This window comes from Etheostoma cragini, chromosome 22 (assembly GCF_013103735.1).
Source record: "Etheostoma cragini isolate CJK2018 chromosome 22, CSU_Ecrag_1.0, whole genome shotgun sequence".
Taxonomy (NCBI): domain Eukaryota; kingdom Metazoa; phylum Chordata; class Actinopteri; order Perciformes; family Percidae; genus Etheostoma; species Etheostoma cragini.
Genome location: NC_048428.1, coordinates 14035464 through 14052510, shown reverse-complemented (window position 1 = coordinate 14052510; position 17047 = coordinate 14035464). Strand labels below are relative to the sequence as shown.

Below are 17047 nucleotides of genomic sequence, written 5' to 3'. Positions count from 1 at the left end.
TGATTACAGAGAGTTATGTAATTCGGGGCTGTTTTGATAACCTTCATATTCACGTCACACAACGCTATTGAACCCTAGATGCTAAGGTCTCTATGGAACATGTAAGATAGCAGGAGATTAAGAGCCGACATGTGTCGTATGGACTCACATTAATATAAAACTGCATAAATACTTCATTAATATGTTCAAATACAGAGACAACGTGACTGTAATTTAGTGAGGATCTATTGCAAGTCTCAACATACTACATTATTAATTGTCTTGATAGAAAACTATTCATAAGTTTCTAACGTACTGATTAATAAAAGCACTTTTATGTGTAACAAAAATGACAGAGACCTGCCGTGAAGTTGTTATTCAAATTTATTTACATTCACTTACAAAAGGATTTAGGAACGAGTTGATTTAAGGAGAGCAGGTGGTGATTGGGTGACTGTGATGTTAGGTTGACGTCTAATCGGACCTGTACACTATATCAAAGGATCCCGTTCCCTGGAGCTGCAGAGTGACGGGGGTCTTCACCAGAGGAGACTGGATCTCCACAATGGCCCTGAACTCTCTCTCCTCACTATAACATAAATAATATGCAATCATCTGAAACGTTAGCATGTTTTGGATATTGTAGCAAAATGTTACCATAATAGTATGAGGCAGGTCTTGTGTAGACATTGTAATGTCGCGTTCGCACGGACCGCTACAAAAAATCATCTTGCCACATTCCATAAAACGATACAACAATTCACACCTGTGTGTGAGATAACTCTCTAATTATCTCACACATTACAATATTGCCTGTTTTATGCTACTTACAAAATTGTTTATTCATATTTATTTTTTGAGTGAGTGTTCTGGTATTTTATATTATTTTTATATTTCTTGTATTTTCTGTATGTGTGTGGGTATGTGAGTATGTTCTTGTAACCTGCTGCTGTAACACAGTGATTTCCCATTTTGGGATTAGATAGAAAGTCCATCTATCTAGCGAATGGTGGTTGTTACCTGGGGGTGAAGCTGATCTGGAGACACTGGCTGCAGCTGGTTACCTGCAGCTTCTTTGACCTGAGAAGCCCAAAGTCTGGTGTCACTCTGAACACATGGGAGTCTCCGGCATCTGACAACCCCCACACACACACACACACACACACACACACACACACACACACACACACATATACACGCACAAATTGTAGGTTGACCAGCTATGCAAAAACAAAGGAATATGAATCATAATTGACACTACTGACATCATTTCATGGTGTGGCATCATATACAGTACGTCATTTTCTTGGCACTATAATTATTGTTGCAGACAAAAGGATGTTAAGCTCTCTCATTATATTTAACAAACTATAAAAAAGCCCCAAACTAGTTATAATAAGGAAGATAAGTCAGACACCTTTCAACTGCTACAGAAAGCAATGAGATAGACCAACTATTTGTATATGTAAAATAATTGCTATTCCAAAGTACTGAATGTGTAAAAGAATATGCCAGAGCCAATGTAAGAGAAATGAAGTAAATGTCAAGAAATTCGGCACAAAGAAATATATAGAAGACGGTTCAGTAGTTACCTATAACTGATTTCCAGTAAGTGTGGGCTCCATAGCTGTAGAGGCTGACTTCTATTATCTGTGTCTGTCCCACATAGCAGAATCCAAAGTTGATGCTGTCACTGGACAGACACATTGTAACAAGAGCCAATTGGGCACAGAGAGGCACTGTCTGCACAGAGCAGAGAAGAAATTAACTTTGAGAAGTCAATTACCTACAAATGGTTATACAGTATTATATAATATTCTATTGTTAAACATTTCTACAGTTGAGATTCAACACAATGTCTGACCTGCAGGCTGTTGTTGCTGTAGTGAATCTGGAGGTATTGCTGGAACCTCAGCTTCCTTCCCCCTTGGGCACATTTGATCAGTGTCACCCCGGGATAGACTTCCTCAACTGCCTGGTCTGCATGATCCAGAAGGGACAGTGAGCAGCGGAAAGCCACTTTCACCTGGTATTTAAAGAAAAGAATACTATTTACTGTTGAGAATAACAAGATAACAGAAAATTCTTTGTTTTTCTTTGTGCTATGAAATTGGGGTTAAAATAAATCACGGAAATAGTTGAGTCCAGCCTGACTCTAGTCAATTTCATGTTCTGTTTGTTCAACTGTTGTTTGGTGAGTTGCTCTTAACACATTCAGAGAAGATTTGCTATTTTTATTCTCAATTCTTGTCATTTTGGTGCTGGTGACTTTCCTTTGGGGCTGGCTAAAACCTCTTTGGGGGGGCGCCGAAACTTCCTCAATGCAGGAAAAACCCTGCAGTATAAAATATATTATCCAGATCCTGACCGGCTCCCCTCATCTCACCTGCATGATGTGTTGTGGTTGCAGCACCAGAGACTGGCTGTCGCCAGTGGGCGGGTTGCTGGAGGTGCTGGTCCGAGCTCGAGGCTGTGGCTTGAGCACTAAAAATGGAGGCTGAGTCCCCAGTCTGAAGTGTAGGGGCATTTCAGAGTTGTTTTTCAGCTTAAGGGCCCGTGTGACGTCAAATTCACAAACTACCGGCTACAGAGAAAAACAACCAGAAAAGCGTCCACTGAGCACGACTGGTCAGAAATACTGTACACCCTTGTGATCAGTACCTCAGGCGTATCTTCAGTGTATCAGAGTACTGCTGATTATTGAAGATTTCTCAGACCGACCTTCTCCGATTCTGCCTTTAGTAAATCACCGGCCGAGGCGTGAAACTCCAGCACCCCCTCGTCTTCCTCCATCTGCACTAACAGCCTGCAGCAACAGCCAGCCAAGAGGAAGATATATAACTTAATCAGACCACCTCTGTGCTTCTTATACCTAACCTGACTTCATTTGGACTTCAGGAAACATAAATTTAGCTAAAAGCATTGGGGGTTTCGGGGACTTAATATGATTGTAATTGCTTACACTGCAGGCTTAACGACTGCAAGTAGATCCATTCTGACAGGCTCCAAATCCCAACCCTGAGCTCTTCCAACTTTACCGGGGACACAGGCAGCCATCTGTAAACAAACACAACACAATAATAAGGGAATTTAGCTTGGATCAGACTTCAGTTTGGCTTTTACAGTGTTTAAAATTGAAAGACACTGTTTAGTGTGTTGAGCATGTCACCTCGGAGTCTAGACTTATAAAGCCCAGAGCAAGGCCCACACATCTGGACTCACGGACTGACCCGGAAAGAGTCAAAGGAGTGAAAGATACATGGATGGTGCTGTTGCTCTTTGCTGGAATCACCTTGGGATAAACAGCAGAAAATAAAATTACATAACTCATATCGCTAAATGCAAGATATTAAAAATCCAGGTTTGCGGTTAAAATCTTAAAAACTTACTATTTGCCGAGGTGTGATGCAGTACGGGTAATCTGAAAGGATGCCCACATGAGGTCTGATGTGGACACAGATGAGATTTTTCTTTGCAGGAGATGGATAAAGACAGGTTTCTTCTTCCTCACAGTCATTCTCGGATACATACTCCTCCTCTTCTCCACTCTGAAGTCAATAGGATAAAGCCGGTTTGAGCCAATGAAATGTGGGTCCACTTACTCGGATCGTAGCCATAAAAATTTCCCAGAGGCAATGTCATAAAATTCATTAAAGTTTATGTTTGTGTTCTGTGTTGTCATACAAATTGTACTCACAGTCATGCTCTGGAGGGAGTCGCTTGTTCTCTCAAAACCTGGGGTCTTATTTCTTTCCCACGCTGTTTGAATGTCCCCACCAGAAATACTTATTGCTCCACTCAACACTTCATTGCCATCAGCATCTTTAACTGGAAAGGGGTCTCCATACGCCACCACAACATCCACCAGTTTACGGTCATTCTGATCTATGTTATATGTTTCCCAGTCAATGCGAATATCTGCCAGCACAAAAAAATTCAGATCAGAAAATGTATTACGCTAAACCGGTTGATTGCAGTGACAAATAACAAAAACGTCAGAGTGGTCACAGCCAACTGCATATTAAAGACATACTCTAATGCAGTACTCACAAACTAAGACATATTGCAAGCAGATGTTAACATAGCTCAGGAATCCGCCTAGCAACTAAACAAAAAAAAATGTATCAATTCATGAATAAAAGCCAGATCACAAGGGATGCACCTAAAACAGGACCAATAAAACCTCAAAAATATGTCCAAAACACAACCCGTATCTAAGAAAAAAAGCAAATATCCTATGTTAATCCTAGGTTTCACAGCTGTGGGCACCAACTACATTTTAAATCGTTATGTGGAGCATCTGGCCACTCTATACACTTTTTAGACTACTTAAACATCAAATGGGGGATACAACTGAAGTAGGGTTATTTCTGCCAATACCGTCTCTATTGAGTTAGGAGTTAAAACAACTATTGAAGCAGCCTTTTATTAGAATTTGTTGATGAAATTGCTGTTACCCCAACAAACAAGAAATGTGAGGGTGCAACAATTTCCCCCCTTATTCTTTTAATAATTCCGCTTACCAAACATGGTGGGATTGTTGATGCGAAGAGAACGAGACACTGTGTCACCTCCAGATACGTGAGTGCCAAACCTAATGATGCAAACAGGAATGTCAAACCGGAAAATATAATGCCATCATTTGTGTATTTTAATTGGAGAAATGGACAGCGGAACAGACTGTGTGATTGGTCCCTGGTTCTGGGCATCTGGACGTGGGCCTATCATTTGGAAGTAGAGTGGGCAGCCTGTCACCTTCATCTGCATGGGAATGAGGGTTGGCTGGAGGTCCCCCACCTGCAGGAGGAAAATCCCATTTCAACATTATTCATCAATTGCAGAACAAAGTGAATTCTAATCCTTCAATATGTAGTTTTAATCTATTAGTACAGTGACATACTTTGCAAATGAGATGATCTCTGTATTCCCCCCACATGTCAGTGTAGGCAGTGACATCAACAGTCTGGGTCTCAAAAGGTCCCAGCATCCCAGTGTCAGGTAGGACAAAGTACGCGGCACCTTTTCCATGAGCCAGCAGGCTGCTTACAAACTCTGCCAATACATACAAAAAGTATGAGTATGTACTCTATCTGCTTAATTTTAAAAGTGAAAAGTGAAAAATAAAAGTTAAAGCATACCCTTGTGGGCTTTTTCTTCTGCTTTCTTAGCTTGAAAGGAGTGAAGCGGCTTCTTGACGCATGTGAATCTGCAATTTAAATGCAGGGCGTGTCAAATCTGCAGTATGATAAAGTTATTCTTTGATGCCTTATCAGGTCAGTGAACTAGCTCACCTTACCTTTGTAGTGACTTGTTATTCGGCTTTGAGGCATGGCAGGTGAAATACTCCGCCTCTATGGTAAAAGGGGCTGGGATGGCCGTTTGATTGGTTATCAATAACTGTTTAGTAACAGCTCTCTTCAAAATGACGTTGTCTCCAAAGTCAAGTAACGGTGTTGAGAGGCTCTCATCATCTGGGGGGGAGCTGAAAGCAGTGAACAGCGACCATGAGTTATCAAACATGTATGCTTTGGAGTTAGTGCGTCTTACAGGTCATAGATAGATAATCGATTTTAAATTGAATTTTTAAACTATTACCAAACACTGGGTAGCAAGTAGGACACACTGAGTTTCTGGATGTTGGAAGCCACAATGCCAACAACAAGAGGAGAGTTCATCCCCTGGACCTCACAGAGAGCAGCCACCTCAGTCAGCTCCAGCTGGACAAACAGACAAATATTTAAATACAATTCTCAAAAAAAGACAAAATCCAAATAGAATTGGTGCATCTTTTAGCTGTAAGCAGCACAATGTTCATCGTTCACTCTCCTTACACTCTTCCCTCTGGTGTTGAGGGACAAATCTTGTGTTAATAACTTTGGTACTTACATCTGAGTGAGGGGTAAAGGTAACTGTGATCTCCAAACTGGCATTAGGTCCCAGAGTACCAGATGAGGGGTCAAAACTGGCTGTACACAGTTCAGCCTGTTTACCCTGGAGCTGAGTCTGGTGGGAAAATGTTACCCTCACATCACCAAGTATTGTCATAAAAGACATCTTAGTTTTATCTACGAGAAAAAAAACTGATAACCATTCTCTAATTGATCATATATATACCCAAACAACCTTACATTATAAATGGATTTTTCACTGCAAACATGCAACAGACTCACACTTTTTCACATGATTTTAATACAGCATTCTTTCTTTTTACAGTAAGTTAAGTGGTGCTTAAATGTGGTGACGAAAGCATACCATCCAGCTAAAGTTTGAAGGTAGAAGTGTCTGGTTGAAGAGAGTAATGGTTGCCGTGGCAGGAACTCCAACGTAGAGTTCAGACAGGAGCAGCTCACAGTTGAGCAGACAAACCTGTGGGGTCTGCACATCCGCTCGCACCGACAGGTGACTACAACAAGACACACAGGTGGTGTTACTTGTTCTCAATAGGACACTGGGTCACATCACTATTGTTGTCAGGACTGGTCCCTCTGCACCACTTAACAAGATCCCAAGTTCAAGGTGCCTTTAAATACAATGCTTATTGAGGAGCAGTGACGTTTTATGCAGCCGAGCATCCTTACCATCCTGTTCCATTCTCCACCATCAACTCCAGCTCTGTGTCATATAGCTGGCAGAATCGGGGTCTGAAAAGCACATCCACACTGCAAGAGGCCAATGGGGGCAACACACCTCTGCACGGCTTTACTAAAATCTAGGCAACAGGGATTCATATAGCTTTAATCATACTTTTTAATCACAAATGTGTTGCTACATTAGTCCACTGTACAATACCTGTGTGTCATCATGGTCCTGCTGACTATTGTGCCTCTCCATCAATGTCCAGGAGGCCTCCAGCTGGGTGATGTTAGTGAGGATCAGCCCGGTCTGTGTTTGCTCCCCAAGCTTCAAGAGCCCAAACTCCACACTAGGCACACTGAGGGTCACTATGGGACCCTGTACAAAATCAAATGATGAGCATAAAGAGATCACAGCAAAAAAACTACCAATGTGGAATAGAAAAGCCTTTTGTAAATATATGTTAACCATGACATGTTTAGTGATTTTGTGATGGTTCTAAGATGTTGTCCATAACACCTTTTACCTTAAAAGAGACTTCCACGGACAGAGTGACGGGCTCTTGGCAATGCTCTATATGGCAAACCAGACTGGTCACAACCCTGTCTGGTTTCCCTCCACTCAAAATCAGGTCAAAATCAAAACACTCGTTCTCCTCTAGAACCACAGAGAACAAATCTGTTAATAATGAACCGATATATCAACTACATGAAATGCTGTTTGCTATTCATATTGTACAAATTAAAGGGTGTTTCTGTATTATTCTACGTTGTACTGTGTAACACACCTATTCTACCATTAGAGGGCTCTACTTCTATTACGTGGCTGCTGCTGCTCATTGTCTCCCATTGAAAAAAGATGCAGGTTTTGCTGTGGTTCCACATCTAATACACACAAAACACAGAAACAGCAAAACTTTAATGATTTGATGGAAATCTAATTTCTGTCAAATACAGTTAAAAGAAGCAGAAAAATGACCTAAATAACCTTGAATTGCCTGCGGGTGGTCGTGCAAATAAAAATCTCTCCGGGGATCACAACAGCGTAGGGCTCCAGTAGGACCTGGTATTGTTCTGTTGACCCCTTGACCTCTATCTCCATGACGATGACATCACTCACCTTGGAGCCAGTGCGCACAGGCTGAAGGACACTAGATTTACATTCACACACACACACACACACACACACACACACACACACACACACACACACAAACACACAAACACAGAGTTGTACTGGCATGATCGGATAGTTTTGTATTTTGTGTGGTATATGTGCTGTCAGAGTTATTTGTATTTGATAACATGTGCTGTCATTTTTTACATATTAATATTTACAGTACACGCTGTTCATACAAAGTCACAGGAACTTTACCCAGTGTCACTGGGCTTTGGTGGCAGCTGGGGGACATCCCTCAGGACTAAGTGACAAACACTGTGGTAATCCTTCAACTTAAGAAAACAAAAACATTTGTAATAGGACATGAAATAAATTTCAGCTTTGAGTTTCTAAACAGGAGACTCATACCGTACTGCAAAGAAACACATCATTCTTAAAGCATAACAAGGGTTATCATAAATCCCTGATTCCTATTTTATATATCCTGAGTCTTTTGTACCTCTTTAGGACAGAAGGTGAACAGAAACTCTTGTTCCTGGCAGGGCGCCAGAACCCCTGTTATGGGGCTGACGTGGAAAACATCATCTGTGGCCAGGTGGAACTGGATATAGGAGGGCTCGGGGGTTTCCCCTGGAAGCAGAGGGTGCAGGTTTGGCTTCATGATCTGCCAGTGGAAAGGCAGCTCCAAGTGCCTTCAACCCCAGGGAGACAGAGAGAGAGAGAGAGAGAGAGAGAGAGAGAGAGAGAGAGAGAGAGAGAGATATTGAATGATCTCTGAAGGAAAACTCTTTTTCTACTTGTGCTGCTGCACAGGGTCAATAACAGAGCAGCTTGTGGTTAATCAGTATTTAGTTTCTTACTCAAGAACACTTCAACTAAATCAATTCTGACAACACCGGTGCTTGAATCCCAGCGCTCCAATTTAAAACTCACTATGTTATCCTGTGGCCACAAAGTTTGTACTTGTGAAGAGGCATGAGATTAGAACATTTTAAAAACATGACACTATATTATGCTTCGTTGGGATGACATGAGGGTGTGAGGCTTACACATTGTTTCTAATGATGATTTTCTTCTGTTGCCCAGAATGAGGGTTACATGGGCTGAAACGGACAAAGTGCTCTGCAGTGAGATCATGTACCTCTCCAACCACAGGAGGCTCAATCTGCCCAGATACAGCCCCAAGCTCAAGTGCAATCAGCTGGCCCAAACCTGGGAAACACACACATACACACACGCATTATAGAGACATCCAAATAAGCACATTTTTCCTTAGATTGGATGAATTTCAAATAATGGTTTTTTTTAACAGACTGATTATAATTGTTTTGATCACTAAAAAAATTCACCTTCAATGGAAATGTCTTTCACCTGGCAGTTGTCACACACAATAGTGAACATTTGACAGCTCTTCTCAGCAGTGCTGGGAAAGAAAACCACCTACACACACACACACACACACACACACACTCATATATATACACAAACACATACACATAGCTAGTGAAGCCTGCATCTAAAAACTGTGAAGTAAGCTGAGAAGCCTTAAAATCCTCTAAGTAAGAGTTGCTATTGTCAATAGTGGTTTTATTCCAGTATTTATGAGTCACACCACACTCACCTCCACTACAGTGGCCTCTCCTGGCTGCAGCACAAAAAGAGACGGGCTGACCGCAAAGGGGGGCTGCTCAGAAAAGTAAGTTCTTGCCACAGACTATATTAATAAATAAAAACACATAAACAGTCAAGCTCATGAGGGATACCTTCTCTTTTTTTTTTGCAATAAAAAAAAAATCTTAATATTCTGGTATCTATTCTAAGTAAGTAACCAATTGCCACATTGAAACATTGTCTTATGTGTCAGATAGATTTTTACCCTGAGGTTTGAGGCTGGCCACTGGTTCTTGGGGATGACGCAGAAGGTCCCAGCACTGAGGCCAATATTTTGACACATGAACTCGACACATTTTACTCCACCAACCAGACAACAACCACAGTTCAGAACTCTTGGTACTGCACAATAATTAGGGGGAAACAAATCAATAATGCATGATTGAATAAAATACACAGATAAACAGATAGATAGATAGATAGATAGATAGATAGACATACTTTATCAAACACAACAAAAATGTCGGGTTGGTAGATTGTAATGAAACTCACATGTGAGTATTGGAGGGGGTCTTCTGGCCACGATGGGCACCACAAGCAGGAGTTCAGCCTGGGTCTCCACCACTATGAAGTCCTCATAATCCCCCAGGGAGTCTGGAGCAAAGCGCACTGTGTACTTACAACTCATCCCTGGGGCAACAACACCACCCTCACCAGGGAATCTCCCTGCCAAAAAATATCTGAATATCAATCTCTTCTGACATTGTACCAGTGTCATTCTCTACATTCACGTGTATGCAATTCATCTTCTCATACTTATGCTTAATACAGTAGGTGGCGCTGATGTTCACTTACAGGATCCATCAGCAACACAGGAATGCCCAAAACCACACATTACATTCCAGTTATGCATGACTTGATTTGCCAAACTCTCCAGCATTCCTTGTTTCTTCGCTTTCAATCAAAGCAAAAGGAGAAGCTCACCCAGTCCAATACAGAAGTAAGAAGTGGTAGGAGGGATGACCCGTACAGTACGGCTTGCAGAAGTCAAGTTTTTCAGCTCCAGACTAGTCTAGAAAAAGACAGGGCATGGATGTAACTGTACATCATCTCATTGACAAACAATTAGTAGTCCTCTGTTAAGTTATAATTGTTACTGACATCTACCTCATATACGTGCCCCACACTGTAGTCAGAGAAAACCACCGTGGCAGGTTTTGCTAAAAAAACAGGATCATCAGTTGAGCTTTGAGGAGAAAGAGCACAAACACAACACCTAAGTATACTGTCAGTTCATAAATAAAGACAGTCTTACAGGAATTGGTGAGCTGGGTAACAATCTACTAATGCCAGCATTACCTTCTATGTAAAACCACAAAAGCAAGCATTTCTAGTTTTCAACATCTGCCAAAGAACTTTTTGATTTTGTTTTTGGGTCGTATCCAAGCTGGAGATGCTGAAGCAGGAACAGATTCTTGTGACCCAATAATGGTCATCATTAAGGTTTGTCTGCTTGTCTGGGAAAAGTGGATTTTTTTGTAAGGCAAGTGGAAGAGAAGTTTACTTGCATCCACTGGGGCAAGTTAAGGATTTAACCCCTGAGAATCAAGGAGTCGGTCGAAAGATACAGAAGATAAATTGTGTTCTAGTTATGTTGGCGATAACATTTAACCAACTGAACAGACACACAGTCCATACTGAAGCCTGCAACAAGGTCAGACAGTTTTATTTATTTTTTACACCAAGTCACCCCTACCTCTGGTGATACACTGCACACCAGCGTGCAAAGTATTACTTTGTATTATTATGAAGTCTGGAGATCCTTTTTTCTTGTTGAAGGGGAAATCTATTATTGGAGCACATTTGTTTCTGCTTTTATAACTGAATTGTATTAATGTTGCTAGTGTTTGGATACTTCCAACGGTTTGTTCGAATTCTGCATTAGCAAAGCACACAAAAAAATTATAATTATAAAATGATAAATCTTTACCCGGACAAGTGACTTTTGTGCATGGACAGGATAAAACATAAATGTACTTGTCCAAAGTCTCAAAAAGTTAATGTCAAGCCCTGATTGTCATCCACAGTGTGTGTGTGTATATACAACATACATTAAAGTAGAGTCACGCATATATACACAAACATGAATCTGGCATCCTGTTCCTTTACACAAAAACAGAAAGGTTATCAATGCATATGCACAGAGATTATGCTTTCCAATTCTTTGTTGCAGAGTTACCACACTTACCACACACGTGGTAGTTCTTGCTGATTTGACAGCAGTCAAATAATCTACTACATCCTCTCACTGTTAGTTGTAGCCACAGGCAGGATATCAGCCTGTCTCTTTCAATGCACACACGGTTCTCACTGCGGGCTGTGTCTTGTTTTGCTTTCAGATGAAAACCTCTATCTGTGTTTGTCTTAAAGGGGTGGTCAACATTTTCAAATATATTTTGAAAAAGTCAATTTGGTAAGAGTCAATCCGATTTCAACTATTATGTGACAGTCCGATGGAGAAATAATTGTTTTTGTCCTGAGATTTTTTAGCATAATTGGTGAGAAAATCCACTTTGATTTCCTGGGTAAAGGGGATTGTGCTAGGTTGAATGAATTACCTTTATGTGGGAATATTAACTATTTTTGAAGATGCATGAATATAGCTTCAGCTCTATACTGTGATACGGCAGGCATATACTGAGTAACTGCAAGCTTGGCCCAGTTATACCCAATATACTATGTGCTATATACTGTATGTAGAGGCCATGACAATTTTAAAGCTGTTGATGTTTTTGTTTGTAATAACTTCTCAGTTGGTATAAATCTCACATTATTACAACAGAAATACTAATAATATGAGGATCAAGAAACAGCCTGACAGGTGCACTGTACAATAAATTACATAATGTCAGGAGTATCGAGTTGCAAATTTCTGCTTTTGCACTCTGGTAAAGAGTATTAATGTTTGCAGTTCATATTAAAGAGGCATTGTCTGACCTAAGACTATTCTATTTAATCAAGTATTACCCATACAGCATTTTCATATGGTTTGACCCACACTGTCAATATCCTGCTTTTTTCTATATCTTGCTCTGTGACCAAATAATAAGCAAGTACTGTAAAATGATGGCACTGGCACTTTTAATCAGCACATTTCAGGTACCTTTGCCCATCCATCTCTTTCCTAACACGCTCTGTCTTCCCCACTTTGGTCCTGGGCCGTACGAGGGATGTGCCAATCTGCTGTGCATTCGGTGGAAGGAAGCGAGGATTGCGCAGGAAACTGTGTCGATCTTTTAGCTTATGAAGTTTTTCCCATCCTTCGGCTCGATCCTTTGCACTTGGCTCATCCTTCCACTTTGGTCTGGGTTTGGACTGGTTGGGCCTCTGTGAAACATATTTATAGTACACTGATGTAATCAAGACTCTTTATCCCGAGGAACTCTGACTATTTTTATGTTCTGTTTGTCCCTGTTGTCTTCCTTTTTTCAATTAGTCTTTTATTTCAGGTAATTATCTAGTCTTTTTAATTGTAATATTAGTATTTTAGATAATATCTGTGTAAAATGTATCTCAATAGATCTGTCTTATCCACAGGGTGTAGGCTTGTGACTCCTCACCTCCTTAGAAGTTTTTGTCCTCTTTGGGGTATCTAAGATGGATTCAAACGTCAGGCTGAGATCTGATTCATTAATTCCTGAGACGATCTTTTCTGAACTGGGAACTAGAGTACAACCATCATCCTGAGGCTCCCTGGACACGTGCACGGCGTCAGCAATGGTGGGTTCGCCAGGATTTGATTTCACTGATAGGTAAATGATAAAGTGAAATGATGAGCGAAAGCACGACGTACCGGCCATTAATAAATTAAGATGACTTCAAAAGAGGGTCATGTACTTGCTGCTGGTGGTTCCACCCATGGTGTTTGTGTAGTTAAGTAGTCCTGCGGGGAAATGAGGTTGTTCATTTCAAGAAGATCGTTGTCTACGCACCAGGAAAAGGCGGATTTGACTGAAAATAGACATAAGATATCAAATCAAATAACATCCTGATTCCTAGGTAAATTCAAAGTAAAATATAGACAGTTACAGGTCATCTTCTTTAAAAGCAGTATGAAATATTATATCAATTCATGACAATGTTTCCATCTTACCTGTGAGATGGATCTGGTGATCATAAACATCTCCAATCTCCTCTTTCATTCTCTCATAAGCCTGGTTTTCTGTGGCTGCAGCCCGAGCTCTGGCCTGAATTATATGACTCTCCAGCATGTCAGCCTCTTTTATACGTAGGCTGTATTCACAATGAGCCTATATGTGATTTAAATAAAGTATAATAAAAGAACATATACATATACAGCATATATATACATATGTCATTGATATATATTTGTGATATTTAATCTATTGACGTTGCATTGTGAAGTCACCCTTACAGTTTTGCAGTGTTGTTAGTGGGATGTTAGTTACCTGTTGAAGCTCTGCAACATATCTTTCATGGTAGCTGCTTCGTCCATTCTTTGTCTTGATGAGGTTGGACAAAGTGTCTTTCCCGATTATGTCTTTTGTGTAAAGATCCTTGAATGTGCTTGCTAACACATGAGAAATATCCTAGTGTAACGTTACAAGAAAGAGATGGTTTTAAAATATGATTCTTAGTGTCCAATTAACTTAGCTAGATGAGTCATTTTTAGCAGCAGCTAAACAGCTTACCTGTGACTTTTCTGATGCGGGTCTGTGACAGTTCATAGACGGATCACTCCGCGATTTTTTTCTCGTGTCTGGTTCTTCTAGCATGGTACTGACTGACCAACTGTAGCTAGCTATATGTGCTAGCTAATTTGTAACGTTATACTAGTTAGCTATACATTAGTGAGAACCAGTTTATTAGCACCTAAAGTCAATGTCAAAACAGGTATGTAGCGTTAGCAAAACGAGTTTCACAGATCATTAAGCTTCCAAAGATGTCCCATCCACATAATTTAGCTAATGCAGTGGCTAAAAGTTCTTTGTGTTCAATTCCGCCATATTTATGTTCATGTGGTTGCCATAGACAGTTAAGTTGCCATAGCGACAGCCAAAGCTTACCACATCCGCTGTTACACTGGAACACACACACACACACACACACACACACACACACACACACACACACACACACACACATACACACAAAAGTGCATTTTCCATTGAAAAGTATTCATATCTAAAGAATGGAGTAGGCTAATAAAAACTAAAAATACTCAAATAAAGTACAAGTAAGCTATAGCTGGAAATTACACTTATGTAAGGCCTACCTACTGAACAGTAGGCTAGGCCTAAATGTAGGCTACTTATTTACTTTCCACCGCATTATAAAACTAAGCCTATGAATCCCGGAATAAACTGGCATTATACTCTCAACTAAAAAACAAAGGTTTCCCTGCTGTCTTAAATTTCACCAAAACATTGATTAAATAAATAGTTAAAAGATAACTGTCAATTATAATGCTTGATGTATTTTTGATTAATTGATTATCATTCCACTCATGAATTAAAGTGACAAATCTTAAACTGTTGCTTTTTAAATCTAAGGTTTTTGCCAAATGAAACTGACAAACACACGCCACACTGACTTAATGAACAAAGATGGTTTCATTTAATTAAATTAGGGTGATTCCAAGTGTTTCCTGATTTTTTGCAGCATTTTCTGCCTCACAGCTGACACACTCTGCTAGATTACCTCATGAGACCAAACTCAACATATTTATTAAACAAACACATCCGCATACTGAACGTTCATTAGGTGTGACATTGTTTATGTTGCCAGTGTGACTTAGTTTCCAAGAAGCTACCTGAAAAGAATAACTGACTGCCCTTGTACAATGCAAAAGTAAAAACAGGTAGACCTACTGAAGAAGTGATTTCTATCAACTGTGTCATGCAAAGTTTTTTCAAAGCATTGCAGAGCATTTTTGCCCACGGCCTTATGCAAAAAGAGCAGTTTCTATATAACAAATCAATGTTTTGGAAATACATGAAGGTCAATAATGTGTTTTGTCAAAAACACCACAAACCAAATCCTTGATTGTGCTGATCTGCTCATGCAGTGCTCAAGCGGGATTCTCAAAGAGGCAATTGGTGGCACTTTGTTGCGCCTCATGTTTTGTCAGAAAGAGCGTCATCTTTTTCACAAGACTTGCTTCAGGCCGAGAGTTCATAGAACAGAACAATCTGGCAGACACTGATAATAGAGAGGGACAAAGCGTGATCTGTCCCAGCCCTCAATTTTACATTAAAACAATGAGCAGGAGCTTGTATGTGATGCCTTTAGCAGCTGTCAGTTAGATAGTGTCCCTATTAACATTACCTGTGCAGTGTAAAAAGGTATGTGGAGAGGCAAGAACACACCTCAGACTATTAATAGCAGGCCTACAGACCAGGGCAACACCTTAAGATCACACTATTGGTGCCAGAATGCTACATGAAATCACAGCCAGGGGTTGATTACTCTATATAGTGTTCTCCATATAACATTATCTTATCAAGGTTTACATTGGACCTTGTGAAAGTGTTCATTTTTAGTCCTTCGGTAGAATTCCATCCAACGGTGTAGTTTCCATTTGCCGGGAGCTGAATAAAACAGTAGAGGACTTGTCAGACCGGTGTTGCAGTGGGTGTGGACTGATTTCTCATAAGAGCCGGCTGGGCTGGTAATATCTGCTACTACACACTTTGTAGGTTGGCTCAAAGGGGGAAAAACTCTGGGACAAACAGACTAGTTTTATGGCTGTAAAAACTCCTTTACTGTAATATATCTGACACTACTTTAAAAAAGAAGAGGCCCAACAGATGGTGATTAGTTTCGACTGGAACCAGAATGGACATAAATGGCAAATCTTGGAAATATGGTGAGTTGGTGTGTGTGTGTGGAGGCTCACAGATTCACTGCCTATTTAATTCTACTGCTGCCTGTAAAAGCTCTACCTGCTGAAGTTTTTTATATCCAGGGTGAAGTGGAAATATTCAGGATAGGCCTACTTAAATTCACTGACATTTATTTCCAGCTCAAACTGTAACCAAGCAGTTAACAAAACAAAAAAGAAGACAGATATGACAGATTTTTGGTAGGCCTAGCTATATTTTTGGTTTTATTGCCCAGGTAGGGGTCAGATAAACACTAGGCCTACTTGTGTCCTTACAGCAAATTTGTCATTCAGAATTTCAGAATGGGGTTGGAAGTTTGTTGGACAACATCACTTTTAAAGCAACACCGAAGCACTTTTCCTCTTCGGTCCCCCTACAGGTTGGAAACGGAACTTTCCATTAGCGCTGTATCATTCAAATTACAGATCCGCTACCAGATCCAATTGCACCTGACTGCAGAATGCAGATCGGGGATTGGGGTTGGGCTAAATGTGGGCGGGGCTAAACGTTTGACTCCAGATCAACCAGCACATTCTCAATATAATATTATATGGCGCCATCTGTTGGCGGATTTTAGGCAGCACATTGTCAATACTTTACATATATTTTAAACAGATCTATAGCTTTAGAGATTATAGTAAATAATAATAGTTACATTTAAAAAAAGAAAAGAGTAAACGTGGCATAGGCCTACGGGAAACGATCTTCGGTCTCCAGGGTGATAGCGTGGATGTGTTAAGAGAACGTGAAAGTTCTGTTTTTCCTTCAGACACACATTCTTCCTCGTCCGGTTGCTATTGGGCAAGTGTGCAGAGTCCAAACTCACGCCTCGATCTTAATTTATGATCACAGCCACAACG

At 40.5% G+C, this 17047-nt stretch overlaps 2 protein-coding genes across 2 annotated transcripts in view; one reads left to right on the top strand and one right to left on the bottom strand.

Annotated features, from left to right (window-relative positions):
- Positions 1–370: 370 nt before the first annotated feature.
- dlec1 (DLEC1 cilia and flagella associated protein) lies at positions 371–14339 on the bottom strand. The gene is made up of 38 exons (XM_034861643.1): positions 13995–14339; positions 13752–13892; positions 13436–13592; positions 13180–13293; positions 12903–13087; positions 12446–12669; positions 10450–10528; positions 10267–10354; positions 9835–10008; positions 9548–9684; positions 9293–9385; positions 9021–9111; positions 8721–8883; positions 8171–8363; positions 7927–8003; positions 7540–7702; positions 7340–7436; positions 7079–7209; positions 6769–6930; positions 6558–6688; positions 6232–6382; positions 5866–5982; positions 5575–5696; positions 5276–5461; positions 5118–5185; positions 4880–5031; positions 4661–4776; positions 4503–4573; positions 3677–3897; positions 3369–3527; positions 3149–3271; positions 2942–3036; positions 2701–2785; positions 2366–2563; positions 1844–2005; positions 1572–1722; positions 1000–1111; positions 371–568 (listed from the first exon to the last, which is right to left on the bottom strand). The coding sequence occupies exons 1-38, from the start codon at positions 14076–14078 to the stop codon at positions 454–456; spliced, it is 5088 nt and encodes a 1695-aa protein (XP_034717534.1). The 5' UTR covers positions 14079–14339; the 3' UTR covers positions 371–453.
- Positions 14340–15898: 1559 nt separating this feature from the next.
- Positions 15899–17047, top strand: part of plcd1a (phospholipase C, delta 1a) — a 32538-nt gene continuing 31389 nt past the window's right edge. The window contains exons 1-2 of the mRNA XM_034861653.1: positions 15899–15916; positions 16102–16171. Of these exons, the coding sequence (XP_034717544.1) occupies positions 16141–16171 (31 nt within the window). The 5' untranslated portion in view covers positions 15899–15916; positions 16102–16140. The remainder of the gene's footprint in view (positions 15917–16101; positions 16172–17047) is intronic.